The following is a 22,939-nucleotide window of genomic DNA, read 5'->3' as shown; positions in this document are numbered from 1 at the left end:
CCCCGCGGAATGCCGCGCTGAGCTCCCCCCGCCGCCCCTTACCAGGTGCCGCCCCAAGCATGTGCTTGGGTGCCTGGAGCCAGCCTTGGGCACCAGGATCAGCTTGGGTGCCTCCACCCCACTCTGCACAGGCTGCCTAGAACTTTGGCCAACCCAATACTGAGATCATCCAGGAACAAATCAGCACGTATATCAGAAGTGCATTCAGTCCCCTTGGGATTCCAGCCATGTTGATTCTTTCAAACTGGCTTTCCTCTGGGCCCTATCCACCTTTTTTGTGGATAGACAGCAGTCCACCAAATCCCGTGGGCTAGAATGTCCAACCATACTATCCTCACACCAGGAAACCAAGTCAACCAGTAGTCCAATAACCCACTTAGCCTCCCAGATCAGTTGGAGCTCATGGCACATTCCCAGGTCATCCTAGGTGGATAACAAGCCTGATGGAGCATCAGGCTATTCAAAAGATCCATGGGCTGATCCCACCACATGTCCATCTGCTGTGCCAAACACAACTCCATCTAGCCCAATACCCAGCTGCAAGGCCCTTGCTGAATGCTTTCTTGTAAACCCAGTGCACAATGTTGTGCCCCCAAATCCATATCCCCAGCTGTAGGCATCCATGCATGCCTACATCATTCTGTATGATAGACATGGGGAAGGAAGCAGACACTGTGAAAGCCTGTGGTGATTATGGCCCATCAACTCCATCAGCTTCCCTTCAGGCAACCACACAAAGAACTTCGAGCCTAAATCACCTGTGCCCTATAGCCTGGACCTCTGACGCACCCATGTTCAACTGGGTAGCTGCTGTTGAGGCCCCATATGGAAGAAGTGGGAGCCATAATCTTCCAGTGGCAAGTTTAAGAATGACAGCACCTTCTTACACACTCCCACAAACTGGAATTTGAGCAGGGGACCCTCACCAGATAGCTATTGAGCCACATATGCCTGCAATGTCCCTATAGGACACAGGTCACCCTCACCAACCCCAATTTGATCAGTTTGTGATCTGTACACCTTAAGTTGTACAGACTCACCTCTCCACTGCATGTCCTGTAGTTCAAGAGCCCACCCCAAACTTTGATCACTCCCCCAGGTGAGTAAGAAGGCACCAAGAAATTGACAAGACACCACTTGTGCTCAGTGGGGGAGCGGCCGTTGCCCCGCTCCCCCCCCTAGCTACACTACTGATCCAAAGAGTCTCCTTTGGCACAAGGGAAATAACTTACTGACCCAGAAGGCCCTGAAGAAAACCAACAGAAAGGTTGCTTTTAACAGTGCAGCCTCACCCCCCTAAATGGCAAACCCAAGGAAGAGCCTGAATTAATTGCCTAAGGATCTGCAAGGTCACTGGCTTCCTGACATTGCTCCAAGTCCCAGCAGGCTGGGTTCAACTCTCCTGCATCCTGTGACTTATGAATCCCCAGAACGGGGTCTGGTTGACCTGCAATGAGACCACCACAGATAACCAGTTACCTAAAGCAAGACCATGAAGCTCCAAATTTGGGGATTCTGGTATAGGCAAGTCCCTAGTAGACCTTCACCCCCCACACACACACACACACAAAACAAACAAACGCCATTGTGTAAGCTAAAAAGGTGCATGATGCACATGCTCCCTTGGCTGTGAATACTGTTTCTAGCAACCAAGATTCCATAGAGCTGCCCACCTCTGTTCTGGCACTTCCTTGGCTTCCAGTGCTAGTGCTCTGAATCTGCTGTCTGCAATTGAGAGAGCAGCTATACTGCTGTTAAGCCCAGGCACATGCTTGGCAGTGAAATGAATATTGCATACAGATTTCTGTTTGGTAGCGTTAATTGTTAAACGTCTCTAGACAGAAAAGAGTGTTTTGAGAGCCTTAGTCACAAAGAATTCCATGCAGATGGAGTCACTCCTTCCCTTCCCTGTGAAGGGCTGCTGTGCCCCGAGAGAAGGGAAATTGTCTTTTCCATAGGGCTATGGGTGACACACAACAAAATACGTCCTGCTCTTAAATCATTCCAGCAAGAGTGGAGTTAAGTGCATTCCAGCTCCTATCAGGCAAGACAGAGGAGACAGACCAGCCTCTGTTCAGAGCACAGTGCGCACGTTTCAAAAGCATGGACTATTTGGGGCAAGTAGGACTCCATCCCAGAGGTGGCTCTGCTCATCTCAGAACCTGATCTGCATTCCCCATGCCACTTGAGTGCACACAAGGAGAGATATAGAAGACATTCCAAAGCTGAACCATTTCCCCCAAGTTTCAGAAAACCAGTAGAGTGTGTTCAGTTCATCCAGCAAGTGACTGGTGCACTCACTGTAGCCAGTCTGTGGGTTCGTGAAACACCCAGCTGATTGGAAGAATTCTGCACTGTCACTGACTGACGTGCTTGAGCAGGACTGCTATGCAAGGACAGAGACAAACACTCAAAGCCATTTAAGCCATAGTCTAATAATCCGGACATAGGATAGTAGGTTAAGCTTCCACCTATACCAACACCTGGTTTTCTGGCCCCAGTTAGAACATGGGGCTCAGGGAAGCGGTCTTTAGATTCTCCCATTTAATAGACCAGACTGCAGCCCTGCAAACCTGAAGGTTGCACCATGCTTTGGGGATCTGGCTCAGTCTCATGAGCCCTGAGACACAGAGGTACATCAGGGGCTACCATGTTTATCCATATCCACAATATGGTAGAGATTCTAGCGTAGAGGTGGCTTCTAACTTAACAAGAAGAGTCACTTCAGCTTTAGAAGCAAGGGTTCATTGAGAGGAATATCACCAGTGAAACATTACACCAGCCAAAATAAGCTAACAACAATATCAGTTCTGTACAGCCTCTCATTCAAGCCCCTTCCCTGAGTCCGTATCACGGTCTGCTCACTGTATGGTTATCACAGGGCTTTTCAAGCACCTTTCGTTAGACGACCTATTTGTATCCCCATTGTCTTGGCTTCCCTTGGGAAAGGTGGGCTCAGGAAGGTGTGGGAGTAGTCATTTGCCTTCCAACTGCAGAGGATTGTCCTCCCTCAGCTTGTAGTGTACATTAGAATTTAAAAGACTGCATTCTCATGGACGAAGTTCCCAGAGCCCAGGATGGAGTGGGGGTGAGGCACCTTTTATAACTTCTATTCTGTAAATGTTGCAGGGACAGTGGGGTTTATGGGCACTGACAGCCAAGTTCACTAGAATGCAGTGGAAAATTCTAACAGTATGCTTAGAAGTGAAAATTTCTCATCTTCGGGTGGGGACAGATGACACAGTCTCTGCAGCCTACATTAAGGAAGTTTGCCTTAAGTGTGCAAACCCCTAACTGAAATGCTTTAGCCCATTAAACTGCTGCAGAAAAAGACCTTGAGTCTAGAAAAGGACACTCCTCAATAGGTGTCTGATTAGATCAGTCTTGCAGACCACATCTCACAGGGACAAAGTCACCAGCAGCAACACCAGATATACTGTCTATTGCTAGTGATTGAGTTTCCCTTTTCACTTCCAAAAATGCCAGTTTCTATGTTGTGCATAGGTTTAAGCTGCAAGCATGACTAGTCCACAGGAGATTAGGGATAGACAAGCATAAAGGAATGCTTGAATAGAATGGGTCTCTGCACCAGGAACAAGAACCAAGCCAGGAAGCATCAGACCTAGTCCCAGATCAAAGCCATCAACCCAGCCACCACACTGCCCTGCCGAAGCAGTGATGGGACCCAGGTAAGAACCAACTAGACTAGCAAAGCAAGGCACAATCACCGCTAAAATCCACCTCGTGTGGGTTGGGGGGGGGAGAGAAAGAGAGGGGCCTCATTCAAGTGACACAAGGCAGCAAGCAGCTCTTCATAGGCATGTCCCACAGCCAGAGGCAGCCAGGATTCCCACCAGGGTTCTGCCCAGGCTATGGGGCTCAGCCCTGGCCTCCCTAGGAATTCCTAACTCCCACTGCCCTAGCACCTTGAGCCCTGCAGGGCCCACAGGGGAGGTAGTACAGCCCTTACATTGGGCCAGGACCAGGACCATGAGCAGCTCCAGATGGGGCACCATGAAAGTGAATCGCTCTGAAGTAAACCCATCTGGGCATGTTCTCACCATCTTGCATAGCTGCTGGCCCACCTGCAGCAGCATGAGGCAAAGCCTAGGGAAGCTTCCCTGTTGTGGCCCTATCCAGGTGGGCCAAGGAGTGAGGTTGGGTTAACTACTGGAAACCAGGAAGTAACTCTGACCACATGGCTGTTATGGCTCCAAATCATGTGTCAAATCCTATGAGACCTCAAGCCTACCCCAAATGTCCTGTAAAGACTGGAAATCTCACAGGACCCAGCTTGTCTTGTCCTTTCTGCCCTCTCCCATTGCAGGAGCCAGCAACACACACTCCTTGTGAGACTCAGGGCCCTCTTCAGGTTGGAGAAGTGCACTCAAGCTACTTCATTGTTTGGAAAGAGTTTTTTCATGCCTTCCTGTTAGAGAGTCTCTCTTTACAGTCACTGAGCGTGCTTTCTCTGCTATCAGATTTCATAGGCTCTCAGATTTTTGTCTGTGGAAGCCACTTTTCTCTGTGGTTAACTACCCCAACTAAAAGACTTCTGATAACATTTTAATTGCACCCAAAGGGTCCTCTTCCATGACAGTTGTAAAAGAAAGCTACTATAAATAGCTTCCTAAACCCACCCTAGAGAGTACCAGCATTATTTTATCATTGAAACCTATGCTCAAAATAAAATGGGTCCCTTCTACTTATTTTGATGCTGTACTCCCTCCTCAGAACTAGGCCATTATATGACACACAGCTGTGGGATAAACTCAGTTTCCCATATATCAAGAGCTTCATAAGCAAATACTACAAACATATGGAGCAGGTACTACTGACACTTGTTGGGTCTATTTCACGTTCCCAGCACTAGTGTCTGCATTACTTTTACAACTGAAGTCCAACCTTCAAGTCATTCCATCTGCAATTAACCAGATCCAGTTAGATTGTTATGACAGAACATAATCATGTTTATATGGGATAGGATAAAGAACTGCAGCAAGAGGCAGTGTTCAGCTAGCTGAGGATATGCTACAATAATGGTCAGCATCTGGAGAACCCATGCTGTTGAGAAAATACAGCTATGTCCCTTAACCTCCCCCCAGAGACTCTTGAAACAGATATGAAGCAAATGAGAATGCTTTTGAGACCCATCTGGTAGCTTCTAGCACAGAAAGTTGCAGGAAAGAGGCTGATAAATAGCATATTTTGAGCACAGCTATACTAAATATTATAGTTAGTACAGCTGGGCTAAATGATTATAGTACCTATAGATGATGCAGCAGCTGTTCCAAAACTCAACCTCTTGATTTCTCATGTTATTTTTCAAGTTTAACTACATTAGCAGTTCCAAATAAAATTCTGTTGTTCACTGTACTGTATGTGCATGTTTTCTAAGCATAGAGCTCCAGTTGCTCTTTTTATCCAGACATCAGGGTGCCTGGAATTTCCCAAAGAGGGTGGTATTTTTCTGTTTACAACAACCATTCATGTGATTTCACAGGATCTAAGAACTCAGGCTATATCTACACTACCACTTATGTCAGTATAAGTTTTGTCACTCAGGGGTATGACTATGCCACCCCCGAGTGACATAAATTACACCAACCTAAATGCTGGTGTGGACAGTACTACATCAATGGGAGAGCTTTTCCCACTGATATAGCTACCACCACTCATTGTGGAGTGGATTAATTAAGTTGATGGGAGAGTTCACTCCGATCGGCTTTGAGTGGCTACACTAGAGAGCTTACAGCACTGCAGCTGCACTGCTGTAAGCTCTCTAGTATAGCCAGAGCCTCAGACTTGAGGGGTTTTTTGGCAGTTTGGAGTACAGGTCATGAGTACAGAATAAAACTTCACCAGAAGCACCAGCAGAAAGCCTAGTTTTGCAAGATTTCCACTCTAACAGCTTTAGAAATTAATCTCAACTTGAGTCCAAATTCTTTTTCTGCTTTGATCTATTCTATTTAGTTCTGCCTCACCATGTACCTTTACAAGTCAGCCTTCCTACCTAACATTTAAGTGCTTTGGGATTCTCCAAATGACTGATGGTACACAAGTCCACATACCACTAATTTATGCATTTAGCAGAGAAAAGGCAAGTCTCAAGTCTTGCTATTAGTTTTAAGCCATATTTAGGAAAGATTCCTTTCTAGGCAGGGCTGGCTCCAGTGTTTCTGCCGCCCCAAGCGGCTGGGGGGAGAGGGGCGATCGGCAGCACTTCGGTGGCAGCTCCACTGCGCCACTTCGTTCTACTGCCGAATTGCCACCGAAGAGCCGGATGTGCCGTCCCTTTCCGTTGGCTGCCCCAAGCACCTGCTTGCTGCGCTGGTGCCGGCCCAGTTTCTAGGCTATTTTATGTGCAATTTTACAAGAGGAGGAAGTTTAATGTGCTCATCCAGACTGGCTAGTATGAACCTTGTTTGATCTTTTTGATCAACCTGAGTGTTACTTTAAGTAGCAGAACTCTACAGGTGACGTGACAGTTCACTACTTAACTACCCTGACAGTTCTCGAATAAGAGTTTTGATACTACATTGATCATTTTCACTTTAAATTAGAGTTCTTTGAAAGAAACGTATTAGTTGTTCAACTTTATATTTCTGCCTAAGATACCTTTTAAACACATTCATTTATTGCTTAAATCATGTTTTGAAGAGTCACTGCTTTCCTTACTCCAAGGTAAGTTACAGCACCTTCCATGCAAGTTCCACTTAGAGGCAAAGATTGGGGAAGTGACCCATCCAAGCGCAGGGGGGCATTTTACTCTGAAGTTGCTTATTCTCAGTTTTCACATTCTTGTTGTCTGTATCTTGACAATAAGATACCCTTTAAAAAAAAAAAAAGTCTTCTAGAGTTATGTTTATATTGTATCATAGTCAGCTTTCTAGCTGCAGCACAACTGTGCAATAGTCATACAGGCCTACATCAAGTATTAAATTGCACCCTTAGATTCTACACTCTCCTTTGCTCCAGTTGGGATGTATTATTAGTTATACTTAGCTTTTCTTATTGCTGAGAATTCATATGCTCACTAGTATGAATTAGTACTGGTTAAAAAAAAAAAGATACTTGCCGATTTCAGCTGGATTCCCTTTCTGATCTGACCCATTGCATCATTTTGATGCAAAGTAATTGGGGTCTTTTCAGTTTTTATTTTATGCAGCTGCGGTCCTTTCAGACTGAGAGTCGGTTTATGTAGACCCATTGGTGATGGCCTTTTAGAAGGAGACAAAGGAGGTGGCATTGGAGGTGCTGGTGCAATGACAACTGAAGGGACATTCCATGTAGGTAACAGCACTTTTGATGTAGAGGGAGGTGCTAGTAGAATTGCTTTGAGTCCATCATCTGCTCTTAGAACTGGGGAGTTTAGTTCAATACTAGGACTGATGGTTGAACTTCGCTCTGAAGATGATGTAGAATGAAGTAGAGGATGAGAACTGGATCTTGAAGATGTGGCTATAGAAAAATAAAGTTATGCTCTTAGATTTAATGTATATCTGTCTCAGATTGATTTCCTACCCAATCAACCTCAGCACCTAGCCTTTGTTTGGCAACATTTTTCACTTATCAGAACTCTTAAAGAAGCAGAATTCCGAGGCACTTATCCCATATTATGTTGTATGATACAAAGGGATAGGGATGAGACATTATACGGCACTAGAGAAAGTATCAGCTATCTAGCTAATAATACTCTTAATATAGCTAGCCTACTAAGTGTGCCTAGAGCAAAACCTCTGGATGTGAACACCCCTGTATTTTAGGAAAGCTCAAATCCAACCTTTGAGGCTTGCATTGCCCTCACACACTATCGATATGCCTCTAAACAGATTCTCTATTAAATATGGAAAGAACCTTCAGTTACCTCAGCCTCATATCATCTATGAAGTCACGTTTTACTTGCTTTTGTAACAAGGCAAGCTTGTAGAGCCTACTTCAATCCAGTATATTACTGTAACGAGATGAATGCTAAAATACTGGCAAAGTGGTATCTTACTTAAGCTGTATCTAAGCTTAATTTGCACTAATGAATAAGTACCTCTTATCTGGACCTCTTTCCGTACAGCTTCTATTCCTCCTTTCCTCTCAATTGTTTTAAAGATCTTTTCAGAGGTTCTCTTGTTTTTTAGATGATCCTCTGTTACACCAGCCTGAATAAATAGCTTCTTCAGATCTGAATCCAAGATAGTCTACAAGATGATGAGTAAGAGTCCAGTTAAGCTAGTCATGTGACAGAACTAATCTCAGATCTTTTTCCCACTCATTGACCTTAAATAGTGCAATACTAATATTTATTTGTGTTTCCCTTCCTGAGGCTGCATGAGAAGAAGTATAATGAGGAGACGATTTCAGCAACACTATTGGAGACAAGCTATCAGTTTTTTTAGATTCCAGAACATTTCTTAAAATTTAAGCCAATTAACAAAAAAAAAGTTGGGGAGCTAACTGGTAAAAAACCTGGCTTTTCAAACTGAGTATTCCCATTAGTCTCCAGATTACACTGAATGCAATACAAGTTTGTAAAAGCCTTCACTAAATGAAATCTGTTTACATTCCACTATCTTACTTTAAGAGGATTAATCAAGTGTAGCTCTATGCTGAAGCAAGTTCATGTTTCTTGTTAGTTCCTTGGGGGAAGTTCAACTATTTTATCCTAGAAAAAGTTCAAGTGACTATTCAGTCTGGAAGAGACCTTTAATAAAAACCATGAGAAATAAGCTTTCTGAAGTGTGATTTATTAGATCTACTGTTTTATCTATTCTTAAAATATGTTGCAAAGAAGAGTTAAGTTTAAAGCTCTTATCCACCCGATTTTAAGTGGATTGGCTTTCTTTAACAATATACCCTCATTATTCCATTTTGGCCACTCTTCAGCAAGACAGAAGAGGCCTTTCCATTTCATTTTTCCCCCACACCTTTCCTTACAGGTGTTGAAGAAAGTTTCATACAAGTTTTAACTCAAGGAATGCCAAGTTGCAATCCAGTGCAATTTTTAATCTCATGATCACAATACTGAACTATTAAGAGTTAATAGAAGTTAACGATTGATTCTAAAATTGTTCCACACAAGCTGAAGCATTATGAGTTAGGTTTGATAGTTGTATTGGTAAATACTTACAGCAAATCCAGTTAGTGGATTCCATCCCACATGGCCCAAGTGCCTAGGGAGAAAATATTTGTTCATTTTAGCACCACACACTGCAGACATACGATTCAAGATTAGGAACAGTTGTAAGTAAATTAGTCAAATCACCACCATATACACCTTATTTGAGACATATTGAAAATATACAAGAAGTCAGTTGCACTCAAATTCTAGAATGTCATGGGTAACAGTTGTATTTGAAGTGATCATGGAAACTCCACCACAGGGCCCATGCATAGAAAATAAGAGTCCTTATCATATGATGTACATACGCTGCCTCAGGAATAGCTGAAGAATAAGTTTAGATTATGTGTGTATATCCCCATTTTGTCTAGTAGACTTTTAGTAGCAACATTTGTTCTGGAGTCTAGCAAGTCCACTTTTTTTTTTTTTTTTTTTTTTTTAAGGTAAGTGGATTCATTTTAACATTATGGAGGGACTTCAAGAGTAACATTCACAAGCGATGGTACATTACAGTAGTCCTAGAAAAGAGCCACAGAATATTAAGTCCTTCTGTGCTACCTATAGAAGTTGCCACAGCTAACAGTCTCTTTATTAACTCCTTCCATCTTTAGTCGTCTTTCATAGACCACAAAAAAAATCAAGACAAAGTGACAGATTTCTAGTCCTCCCTCCTAAAGTCTCAAAACATAGCGTCAGGCAACAAAGAACAATTCAGATGTGTCAGTAGCTTTTGGGTCTCTTTAGTGGTGTCCCTTTATTTGACTAGCTTAGAGTGACTTTTTTAGATGTTTGTCCTGATTTTTTTTTGCTCGGCTGGCAGCACTCGGCTTTTTTTTTTTTTTTTTTTCTCCACGAGCAGACGCCCCCCCCCGTGTCTGACATTTTCTTCCTCTCATCTGATTACCCTAGACTAGCTAGAACTAAAATGTTCTCTTCAATCATCTGAAAAAGAGAAAACTGACACTACCCACTTTTTGTTCTCTTTCCTCATGCTTTCCATTGTAGAAGCCTTCTACAGCATGAGTCATCCAAAATCCTTGGACAAACAGCCCAGTCCTTCATGTACCATGGTATTCTCTCATTCTGGTATTCAATACTATGCAAAGCCCATACTTGCAAACTGTTGCAACTTTAGAGACGCCACATATAATGATTCAAAACAGCCACAGTAACTTCAGCCCTGTTCTCCCTCTCAGAACAAGGTGGGGTGTGACAGCAGTTTTCTAGGATCTATGAAGTATAGCTCAAGTAAATATTCTCTTTTAGAAGAAATAGATGCTCAGTATCTCCCAAGTCAGTATTGGCCCTATAAGGGGTTCTCATTAGTAAGCCAGGGAAGGACTTAAAGGGTAGTAGTAGTCTACAGTAACACAACTGTATCACTCCTCAACTGATATTTAGGGAATCATCTGACAAATCAGAAGTAAACAGAAACAGACATTATTTGCTATCCACCATTTAAAGTACGCAAAGCCAACAAAAGTTTGAGGATGAAAGAAAGACTGATTTATCGACCTTTAAATTATGGTAGTTTATTTTCTACAGGTGGCAAGACAAGCTTGACCAAATTCATATATCCTTGTAACTTCAGCTTCTCCACTACTTAATACATCTGTAGCTTCAGACATGTACAAGAAGAAAAGGTTAACAAGGGTTTAAACATATTCTCTAAAAGTAAGAGCTTTGTATTATAGGCTATATTTGATCTTCCAGTTAACTTCCCCACTTTGCCTTCTATTGAGAAAATGATATTACTTCATGTCTGATCAGAACTAATTCAGGGCCAAAATTCTCAAAAGCAACTATAAATTTTGTGTGCCCAACCTGATAAGCCATAAAGGGGCCCAATTCTCAGATGGTCCACCTCTTGGAAAATTGTGGCCAAGGAGTCCTAGAGTCTAGTCCCACCTCTGCCATTAACTCATTTGTCTCTTTACATCATGACTCCATGCAGTAGTTTGCCATCTGTACAATGTGTGCATTATTTACTTAACAGCACTTTCATAAACACCCATAACAACAGTCTGAGGCACTCTGTAAGGGGCAAGTATTTTACCTGAAAAGCTCATGTTCACTGTTACGCAGAGATTGCGTGTGTTTCAGTTGGAGTAGATATTGGGTGCTAGTAAGTACAATGCACATTTATCTATTGGCAGCCAGCTTAAAGTACCTGAAAATTTGGAAGTCTAGTTCCTAGTCCTTCCCTAGGATACAATGAGGCCTGTACTGAATAAGAAAAAGCAATTTTGGATATTTATTAATAGTGCAGAAAATGTTGAAAAACAATTGCTAGATTTGTTAAATAACTTTTTGATACCCAAACAATTTGCAAGCTAGATACATATTTTTGTCCCACTGGATACTACACTGACCAACATAAGCCAATTTAGTATTTCATCCACAAATAAGAGCTCTTTCCTCACTTACTTGAAGTTGCTCGGATAACTAATGTCATCTTTATTTATTTTGTTTCTTTTGGGTTTTCCTTTCCATTTAATCCTCTCTTTTGTTGTTTGAGAAACAGAAAATAGAGGTGGTGAAATTCCAGGATTAGGAGAAGTTAGACTTGTCTGAGGCACAGGTAACGGTGAAGGCATCTCAAACACAGGTACTGAAACAATGGAAGAAAAGTTAGTGGATGTGTTTGTATAGAATAAGTATTTGCCTCTTGTAATTCCATGCATTTTCCTCAATTTTAACAATCCCTACTGAGTCTGTTTAAGGACTGATTAGATCTGTGACACATTGAGAGCATATTACCCAATGCAGGTTTACTATTATCTGTTAATAGGTTAAAAACTACCTCCAAGTTTGAAATAACAGGATTATCTGTGCTGAATATTCAACTCTTCCCTTCTACATATTCCTTTAGGTATAAGTTTGAAGAGTATAATTGTTAATATAATTAGTTTTCAGTTACCAAGTTCGAGGCAGGGACACCACCTATATTTTGATATTAATAAAGGTCTGCTTTCAACAAGACTACACAGTTTTCAGTAATTTGAAAAGTATAAAAAAAAACCACCCCAAAACCTCAAGATTAACCAGTTACTAATAGCCAACTATATTTTTGGTTTATAGTCATTTACTATACATCTAATAATAGAAGGGAATTCACACATACAAGAAATTAAAAGTCTAGCACTATTCCCCTCCCTCCTGCCAAAGGTTTTTGTTTTTATAGAGGACAAAAGGCACCTCCCTTTTCTTAACATAAACTCAGTTTAAATACAACACTTGTTAGAGACAGCAACTACTCAACAAGAAAAGACTGCTGGTAGTTCTTAACCATATATTTCTCCACACAGCACAAAGGAAAGTCTTGACTATGGACTCAGTAACTAATGCTAGTTTCAAACACAAAACTAAAATATATGTTCTTCTTATTATCAATTATCCTAGTTAAGAACACAGAATGAGTCATTATCTTATTTTTTTTAATTACCAGAAAAAGCAACATTTCTTAAAAATGCCATATTCATAAAATCAAATCTCTACTAATGTCTCTAAAACCCTTATTTTCACTTTTCTATATTACTAACGCAGTTAGTTACCCAGTTTTCATTATATAGAAAAATCTAAACAAGATAACCTGTCAATTTCCTGTAATAACCAATCTCTGTCCATTGTTAATGTAGGACCTAATCTTGCAATCACTTACACATGTACTTAACTATAAGCATGTGAAGAGTTCACAGAAGTCAACAGGATTACTCACGGGCTTAAAGTTGAGCATCTGTATAAGTGTTTGCAGGACTGAAGCCTTAGTGTATCCCATATTGGAGTGAAGAGTAAAACACACCTTTGAAAAGAGGTTAACTAATATGTGCAATTGGTGCAAACTACATATGCACAAGTGGATTCCATTTAGAGAATCAGTAAATTAGTGTGGCATAAAGTATTAGGTGCATGGACAAAATATTTGTTCTCTGTGGCTTATGACATAATAACCAGTATACTCTAACTTTCAATCACACTTTTAGAACCTAATCTAAAAGTACTATAGTATTCTATTGTAATGGTCTATGCTTAACTTTACTCATATAAATAGGCCTATTGACATGCATAAATATTTATAGACATGTGGTGGATATCACACATATCTCCAAGTATGTAGATGTCAACCAGTGACAGGTATGGTGGGTATGCTAAACAGGGCTGGCTCCAGGCACCAACTAAAGAAGCAGGTGCTTGGGGTGACCAATACCAAGGGGCAGCACTCCAGCTGCTATTGGGGTGGCACGTCCAGGTCTTCGGCGGCGGGTCCCTCAGTCCCTCTCGGAGCGAAGGACTTGCTGCCGAATTACCGCCGAAGAGTGGAGCGGCGTGATCGCACTGCCACAGCTTTTTTTTTTTCCCTGCCTCTTGGGGCCGCAGAAAACCTGGAGCCGGCCCTGCTGCTAAACCCAGGGTTGTGAGTTCAATCCTTGAGGGGGCCATTTGGGGCAAAAATCTGTCTAGGGATTGGTCCTGCTCTGAGCAGGGGTTTGGACTAGATGACCTCCTGAGGTCCCTTCCAACCCCAAAATTCTATGATATATGGACTGGTTCAGTTTGCAAGCCATGTCTGAAGTCATATCAGTTACATATGGATCACTTGTTTGATTTCTTAGCAATTATTGTTATTATTTATTTTACAGAGGGCCATTTCCATGTACCATAGCACATTAGAACAATAACATTCAAAAAGCATCCTGAACAACCCAAACTAAGACCCAGTCCTGCAAACTCTTCCAAGAGTAATCCCAATGAAGTCAATGGAAGAACACACATATGCATAAATGTTTGGAAGATCAGGGTCCAAATGTTCAAAAAAGGACACTGATTTTGTGATCCTCAGTTTATGGGTGCCCAACATAAAACAGCTTGTGCCTGATTATCAGAAGTACTGAGAACCTGTAGCTTCCTTTGACTTCAATATATAAATGTCTAATCACATATAATTTGTATATGGCCGAGTGGCCTTCAGGAAGCATTTACAACAGTTCAGAGATCAAAGTAAAAACAAGATCTAAACTGTGAAAGTACTCAAATAAGTAGTTTAGTAAATAATTAAAATAATAGAGGGGAAAAGATCTCTTTATTTGTATAGGAGGAATAAAAAACAAGTAAATTCCTGATTCTACAAACACTTAAACACAAACACAGGATTAACTTTAAGCATGAGACCAAGTTCTTTGTGCTAATAAATTACAAAAAAAATCCAGCACCTTGATTCACAACATCTCATTCAAAAAGCTATTGAGTTTGATGGATAACATGGTTCTTTTTGTTTTAACCCTTTGTGATGACTCCATAGCAGAGTGTATGTACTCTGTACTTAACAAGGGGAAGAAAAAGTTACAGAGCTTGTCTGGAAAAAAGTTTAAAAAAAAATTGTTAACACTGCAAAGGGAGTGTGGGAACTGTCAATCAGAGAATGAGAGGTTCACAGCTGGGTCTCATTAGGAAATAAGGCCTTATAAAAGGAAGTGTTTAAGCCCTTTAAAGTCTTTGGCTTCAACAAGATCTAAGTTCTATTTGCTAAAAGTATTTTTATTTAGAAAACTTCTAACTGATTTTTTTAACAGGTAAGACACACTGTATTTGCTTTACATAGTAACTTAGTGTGTTTGTTTTATATTCATTTATCTGTATAATCTAGTGTAAATTCCTATTTAAAATTTCTCTGTTTTGAGAGAACCTTGAAATTGCCCCTCTCCCATCCCCAATGCCTGCTAAGATTTCTGTGAGCCTCTGTATGTCATGGCTGTCCAGGTGTTGTATAGAAGATCAGAGGGACTTGTTTCTAACAGTGTACAGAAGAATAGGTCTTCAAATAGCACTTTAGCACTACTTTGAAATAATAGCATTGTATGTTATGTCTGAGACTTCAAATGGTATGTTGCAAACTCCACCCTATAAATTACTCTGTTTTGGTGCTGTTGTGTATAATTTATGAAGTGCTATATCTTTAAAAAGTACTTAAAATGTATATCATACATAATTTAGACTAAGGTATTCTAATGCACTAATCTATCAAGTATCTAGTTATCATGTAAACAAATATTGCTCCCAAAGACCCCATTCTTTATCTTCATGCTTTAACTGTTTTCTTTAGTGGGAAGTTCTCTCTCTGTTTCCTTCATGCTTGCTGTTGAAAATTGTGAAACTGTTTATGGCAGTCTCGTGTAATGGCTCGTATGTCACACGACATTTTCCCAGTGTTAAGATTCATGCTACAACTGATCATCTTTAGCAGAGATGCTGTGGATCCTCTTAGGACAGAGGCTTCTATCAATCTCCTGGACTGTCAGTAAGAGAGAGAGTCCATTAAGCCAACCTACTAATATGCAGATTAATAGTGAAAGCTTTTTTCCAAAATCATCTCATGTGGAGAGAGCAAAAAATTAATGTATCTTTATATTCCAATGTACTACCCTTAACAGCTAACATATTATCCCATGTCTATATTCTGTATATTGTGTATAATTCCTTAATTCTATTAATTATGTAAACTATGTAGTGATACTGGTACATGGGGGGAAAAAGGCTTCAAGTTTATTCTTAGAATGTTTTGTCTTCAAAGTATAACAAAAATTGCTATGAAATAAATACATTTAGATTAATTTTCCAGATAGGGAAACTGAGGCAGATAAGTGAGTGGTTTATCTACGGCCAAAGAGACTCGTTCTCTAAACCAAGTTGAAAATGAAGGATTTCTGGACTAATTTAGTGGACAGACAATAGCTTCACACCTAGACTACTATTATTATTACAAGATTTAATTCTTCATGATTTTTCTTTGCCTTAGCAATGCTTGTGAGTAATTTAAAATAGTTAATCACACTGACTTGGGATATGAAAAATCCTGTATTAAGTAAGTTTGAAAATGTCAACACCATGCTAGCTTGTTTTGAGGTCAAACAATACAAAAGTGAATGAAAAGAAAATTTACTTTGATAAGCTGATCACAAAACAATAGCCTTGTCTCAGTGTTTTACATACAATTATTTAAACAATTTCTCTGTCAGAAGTATATCTTCTCAATCTCCTGATATTGGAGAAATGAATAATTTTGAGTCATAAATAGACACTGTCTGACCAGCATGTCTAAAATTGTCCTAGCATGACATAGATTCTATCAAAGTTTTACCTTTAAGAGTTTTTCATGTAGTAGTTCATAAAGAGGAAAAATTGTTCAGTCCAAAAATAAAAATAAATTTTTTAGAAACACATGACTCAGACAATGCACATGCCCTAGTTTTTTTTATTATTATTATTATTGTATCTCACAGTAAGTCACAATGTCTGGGGTTTAATTTTGTTTTTCTGAGCAGCAACATCTGGTTTTTGTTCTGTCCCCATCCCCCTCCCAAAAAAATAATACATGAAGCTGTACATCGATATGGTATTACTGTCAAGGAAGGTCAATTCTTGGGCCTACCATCCTTGACAGAGTCTGCATGGATATCCTGCTTCTCTACAGTTGATAGAAACTTATAGCCTTCATTTGGATTGTATTAAGGTCTGCACATCCCAGTGCTGATACAATCACATGTGGGATGGGCACATGTATCTATGTCAAGTATAGCTTTTAGCAACTCTGAGGGTCACATTTGGCTCATTAGCCTATGCAATCCGATTGACCCCAGTGAGGGCTGAAGATATACTATCAAAAAGGGTTAAGATAAATTGGATTCCAGATTGATTTAATGTGGATTTTTCTCTTTATGTTAACCTGAGTTTTTCTGGAGTGGCGCATAATCTTAAATCTGTTTTGGTAAAATGATGTGGTGCTTACAGTAATCCTGAAGGAGTTGAACTGCGACTTCTGCATGAAAGACTGATACTATCTTTATTTAATCTATGGTATCATGTAACAATGACTGACTTGGGTACTAGTATTTATCTGAATTTCTTATTCTAACAGTCGGCAGAGTATGTCTTAAAGTTAGCATTCACCTGGGAGTATTAGCAAAATAGGTGTATGGCTACACTTCACTACTTGAAATGCATGTCAATTTTTTTAACTGTACAAAACCAACATGAATATTGGAAAACTGGCCATGGTAATTCCATTTCAACTGTTGTGACTGGAAATCAATTTGTGACTGGTTCAGTCACAGAGACCCCCTTGGGACTGTCACCTGCTGAAAATACCTGAGCCTGTTTTCCCTGACAGCTTGGGACTTCAGAACCCTGCCTTGTTGAGCCAGACATGCTAGCCTGCTGCAATACAGACCCAGCTCTGGTCCATGCTCCCAAAGCTGCAGACTTTAACCAAAAACTGCTTAGCAGGTCACCTACCTCCAGCATCCAGACACCCAGCTCCCAATGGGATACAAACCCCAAATAAATCCATTTTACTCTGTATAAAGCTTATACAGAGTAAACTCATAAATTGTTTTCCCTCTATATCACTGATAGGGATATAGATATGCACAGCTGTTTGCTCCCCCAGGCATTAATTGCTTACTCTGGGTTCATTAATAAACAAAGGTGATTTTATTAAGAATAAAAAGTAGGATTTAAGTGGTTTCAAGTAATAAGAGACAGGACAAAGTAAGTGGCCAAACAAAATAAAGCAAAAACACACAAGTCTAAGCCTAATAAATTAAGAAACTGATTGCAGGTAAAATCTCACCCTCAGAGATGTTCTAATAAGTTTCTTTCACAGACTAGACTTTCCTAGTCTGGGCCCAATCCTTTCCACAGTACAGTCCTTGTTATCAGACATCTTAGGTGGAAACTAGGGGTTTTCTCATGACTGGCAGCCCACTTTGTTCTGTTCCACCCCCCTTTTATAGCTTTGGCCCAAGGCAGGAATCTTTTGTCTCCTTCTAAGTGGAAAAGTACCAGATTTAAGATGGATTCCAGTATCAGATGACATGTTCACATATCCTGTGCAACCCCAGCCTCCATTCTTCCTGGGCTGGCTCACAAGTACACAGGAAGGCTTGCAGGTAAATAAACCACTTACAACTAATTGTCCTAGTCAATGGGAGCCATCAAGATTCTAAACCACCATTAATGGCCCATACTTTGCATAATTACAATAGGACCTCAGAGTTATACTTCATATTTCTAGCTTCAGATACAAGAATGATACATGCATACAAACAGGATGAACACTCAGAGGATTATAAGCTTTGTAATGATATCTTACAAGAAACCTTTTGCATAAAGCATATTCCAGTTACATTATATTCACATTCAAAGCATATTTTCATAAAGCAAATGGAGTACAGCGTCAAACCATTTTGCACAAAAAATGGCAGTTTGCACCAGTGAAAGTCTTCGCTGCACAGATGGAGAGTTAAACCTAAAATAAAGGTTAGACAAACTACTTTTTGATGAGGATAGAATTCCAACATATTGATTTTGAGAAATTTCTTGTATCCTAGGAGGAGAAATGTCCAACTCTGCTCCTTCAAGTAAAGAAAGTTTCATTAATGTATTTACACATCCCAAAGCTGATAGCTTTGTAAAGATATTAAAGGCCATCTTGTTTTTTATTCACCAGAATCCATGTTAAACTTACTTAGCTCACAAGTCTGGCAGTTAGCAAAATCTTTAGGTACGAAAAGTCCTCCTGGGATGTATGAAAAATCAAGAGCCCAGTCCTGCTCCAAATGTTGTAAATGACAATGATCTTATTGACTTCAATGGCTGTAAGATCAAACCCCTAGTAATAGGCTTTGCCCCTGGTGCAGTAAAGTACAATTTACATAATCTATTTAGCCCAAGCCTGCAAAATTCTGAGTGCCCTTTGTGAAATGCCAAGCAATCCTAACTATAATGTTGAAGTAATGGAAGTTTGGGGGTCTAGGCACCTCACAGGATCAGGCCCTTATTTTGGATAGCATATATCCGTTACATGCCTAGAAAGGTGTTTGACAATGTTTGGTATTTTTCCTTGAATTTTGCCCAGATCTGATAAAATATCCAATTTTGTTTTTTACATGTTCCACATCTTAATCCTCAATTCTGCATTTATCTGCCTGAATACTTCACTGTTGTGAAGAAATCTGCTATTCTGGTAGTTTGGAGCAGGGATATGTAGCAGCCTAACTGGGTTGTTTTTTCCAGTTATTTAATGTTGTTGATCTCCCATTTTTCTGTCTGAGTGGGGTTGTTTTTCACTGGTTGGAAGTCTAGTTTTGAGTCCCAGGAATGACATTAAATGAAAACATAATCCACTGGGTTTTTTGTTTTGTTTTTCAGTCTCCTGTGTTTTGTAGTACAGGGAAAATTTGGTTGTGATGTCACCAGAAGTCCAGTGTTCACTTCTGTGTTGATTATAAGGGGAATTGATCCAGTTCTGCTCTGCATACCCTATTGCAGGACTTCATGTACACATCTGTTAGCAGAGCTGTAAAGAGCTGTAAATAAAGGTAGTGACATAAAGCTTATACATAATATGAATACTGAGAGCAATTTTATGAACACTGTAGGTGACTGGGTCAGGGTAAGTTACTGTATATTGGGTTAATAAAAATTCTCAAGTGACTGAATTGATATTTACATTGGGAGTAGTGGAATGTTTACTACATGTCTATAATGCTTGATTTCAATGAGGTCTCTGCATGAAGGTGACTGAGTGGCTTCCCAAATAAGAACACTCAAACACACTTGGAAGACAATGGGGCGGGCTGTTGCCTTCAAGGCTTCTGCTGCCAACCAGTGGCAAATCTTGTTTTGCTAAAGTAGGAATTAGTAAATCAATTTACTAAGTGGGGGGGAGCAATAGCTCAGTGGTTTGCGCATTGGCCTGCTAAACCCAGGGTTGTGAGCTCAATCCTTGAGGGGACCACCTAGGAATCTGGGGCAAAATCAGTACTTGGTCCTGCTAGTGAAGGCAGAGGGCTGGACTCTATGACCTTTCAAGGTCCCTTCCAGTTCTAGGAGATAGGATATCTCCATTTATTATTATTCAAGGTCTACAAACAGTCTAAAAAGTGGTTTGATTATAGCAAAGGGGGTTGACTTGCCAGGAGCTGATAAGGAGACAAGCTGACACAGCTCTGCAGAACAGACCTACCAGAGTTCCCAAGTAGAAGATAGTTACATTCTTGGTAAGCTAGACATGCATATAGTCTGGCTTTTTTTTTTTAAATATGCCTTCTCTGAAAATGCTTTTGCAGTAAATAAATATTTGCTTTCATGAGGCTGTTTGGTAACTGATTACCACTGTCATTGCCCCATAGGGAACAGAAGTGAGATCTGCTGAGGTAAATCACAGTTGTGACCCAGGGCACTATGAGAGGTGATGTCTAGAGGCCTGAGACCTAGAGAGGGTGTGCTCCAACTGAGAGGGATCAGAAGTGCTATTAGCCTGTAGCTGACACAGGGTTTCTGTGAAGGTTTTGTCCTAATAGGTGTAACAGTAGAATGAGTAGGAGTACACTGTTAAAGGGTTTACTGGAGTGTTGAGTGGTTTCTTCATGGTATAGAGGCCCACACAGATTGCTTGGAGTGCTTGTCTAATTCTGAACAACGCTATCTCTCTTATGAGCCCAGGTATGTATAACCTAGGCTGTATTTGATTTCTATGTCTCAAGCATTAGTTTAGTCTGGTGACTTTTTTGCCTTTTCTTTCAAATACTGAGACTTTTGTTTGCTGGAGGGGAAAAAAAAATCAATGAGCATTTAATTGTCAAGTGCAAATCCCAGGTTTGGGGCTGGTTCCAATATGGCAGGTTAATCACTGTTGACTGTGTTGAAAAAAGTTAGTTGGCTTTCCTTTCTTGATTTAACCTCTCTATTTGCATTTTTATTTCTATCCTACATTTGATAGATTAGCATATGGATTTCATGTCCTGTTTTTCCACCAATTCTATTTTCTAATCATTGTAAGACTTAATACTAGGTGCCAGACTGAGTTAAATGATTCTTTGGGGTGCGTGGGGGAAAGAGGGAGGACTGCAAAGCAGGCAAATGCTACCTTGTTCTGTTTTTTCTGAGTATCTGTAGAATAAAAATGTGGCTTGCAGCTTTAAGAGGAATCCAACCTGACTTTTAAGGGACTATATTGTTTGTCAAGCCATGTATTTTAATAGATATTACAAAAGAATTTGCAGTTACTATAGTTAACATATATGTCTGTTAGTGTGGGTTGAGGGCATCTGTTTTTCAGTGTGACTACCTCACAAATTGTCTGAGTTGATTTTTAAAATAGGCCTTGCTAAAGCAGTCAGCTGTTTCAGCATTTTATTTGATATAATATCTGGGCCACATGATTTCTTGACTTTGAGGAAAGTGGTGGCCTCATGTGGGGAAAATGTGCAATACACAGAAATAGAAAAACTGCAGCCAGCGTATGCAGACACTTTCCTAACAAGCTCAGGGTCATAAATAGCTCAAATAAAAGGGACTCTAATGCCCAACAAGGGGGAAGGGAACTTATGGAAATGGCTTTCAGTTGTCCAGTTCAATGAATAATATACACTGTCCCCAAATCTTTCATGATTTCAAAAGTCCAGGCATATAAACTTGAACTTCTCCTTGTGACCAGTTAAACTTTTAACCTTCCCTCCGGCCTTACTCATTGCTGTGCATCACTGAGCCCTAAACAATTAACAGTGAAGTGAAACATACATTATTTCACTGCTAGTAGCAACAGAACCATTTTAATAGCTTCTCTAAAAAAAAATTGGCACATAACTCATATGATTATCTTACATTAATTAGACTTAGTTTAACTATTTAAGCCCTAATGTGGCACTAGTTAAGAACTAAACATGACCAGTTGTTACCAATGAATCACTGTTTTTATATAACAGAAAATCCTCAATCTTGCATTGAATGTACATGACACTAATAATAAAAAGCTAAGTACTCTAATGCATCTTCTTACAATGTTACTTTTTATCTAAATTTTGTAAAAGGTGAAACTTTAGAAGTGAGAGAGCATGAGTTGTATTGCCCTTTTCCAGTTTTAGTTGTGACCTTTATACCTTTCATCTACGCATGAAGGACTTCACAGGATTCTTCTATTCATGGACATGATCTGACTATGCTAGTCCCTTAATAGTGAATCTTTGAGCTGTCTTAAACTTCTATAAAATCTAAACTTTGAGGTCCATACTGATCCAGTCCTGTTAGGTGCTGAACTTCCTCAACTCGGAAACGAGGTTATTTAGTGCCTCAAGTGCCTCACAAGACTGGATTCTATGAGCTAAATTTTGATCTCTTAAATCAGGATTAACTCCACTAAAGTTAAGGGCAGGTGTAAAAATGGTTTGAGAAGAATCAAGTCCAGTGTGGGTAAACTGATGTCTCCTTGATAAAACTATCAGCTAGGTGCAACTGAGAGATGTTGAGATTCTGGACTTAGACTGAGCCTTGAAAGTGACTTACCAAAACGCATCCTGTCTACTTCAGCCACCAAATGGTGTTCCTCAGGATACATGATCACACACACACATCCACAGTTGATGATGGACCTCCCAGAAAAATTACTACTCATGTGCAGAAATGTATTTAATACTTAGTCTAATAAAAAAGGCCCTTGCTGATCCCTGGAAGTAGTTGCAGAAGCTAGAACAATAAGCTGAAAAGACTGAGGGATACAGGACACGAGTCACCTATTGAGTAGGCTGTGTCAATTTCTCCTGCCAAGGAGAATCTAGAAAAGGCCCCCAGTCCTCCCTGAGAAGACCTCCCTTGTGCAATGAGATCATCTTGAAGGACATGGACAGGGAAAAAAGGAAGGTAAAAATTCCATTACCATAATATAATTTTAAATACAATAGATTGAATGGATAGACAAAAGCTCATTTAGAGCACAAGCTATTTGGGGGCAAGGACTGACACTTTTTGTACAGTGCCTGCTACAATACTGTA

General features: G+C 40.1%; 1 protein-coding gene across 1 annotated transcript; it reads right to left on the bottom strand.

The window, feature by feature from the left end:
• Positions 1–6,793: 6,793 nt before the first annotated feature.
• On the bottom strand, positions 6,794–22,505 carry LOC117880038 (neural Wiskott-Aldrich syndrome protein-like). The gene is made up of 6 exons (XM_034775700.1): positions 22,454–22,505; positions 11,540–11,723; positions 9,122–9,164; positions 8,042–8,192; positions 7,075–7,461; positions 6,794–6,831 (listed from the first exon to the last, which is right to left on the bottom strand). Exons 1-6 carry the CDS (start codon positions 22,503–22,505, stop codon positions 6,794–6,796), a joined length of 855 nt encoding a protein of 284 aa, XP_034631591.1.
• Between the last annotated feature and the right edge of the window lie 434 nt (positions 22,506–22,939).

Source organism: Trachemys scripta, chromosome 7, assembly GCF_013100865.1.
Source record: "Trachemys scripta elegans isolate TJP31775 chromosome 7, CAS_Tse_1.0, whole genome shotgun sequence".
Taxonomy (NCBI): domain Eukaryota; kingdom Metazoa; phylum Chordata; order Testudines; family Emydidae; genus Trachemys; species Trachemys scripta.
Note: the sequence above shows the minus strand (reverse complement) of the source record. Positions and strands in the feature narration are given on the sequence as shown.

Coding starts and splice junctions, on each gene's coding strand:
- LOC117880038 (XM_034775700.1), bottom strand. CDS start 22,505: ATGTATCCTGAGGAACACCATTTGGTGGCTGAAGTAGACAGGATGCGT. Junction 8,193..9,121: donor ATCCACTAACTGGATTTGCT/GTAAGTATTTAC, acceptor ATCATCTTGTAG/ACTATCTTGGATTCAGATCT. Junction 6,832..7,074: donor AATCCAGCTGAAATCGGCAA/GTATCTTTTTTT, acceptor TTTTTTTTAAAG/GGTATCTTATTGTCAAGATA.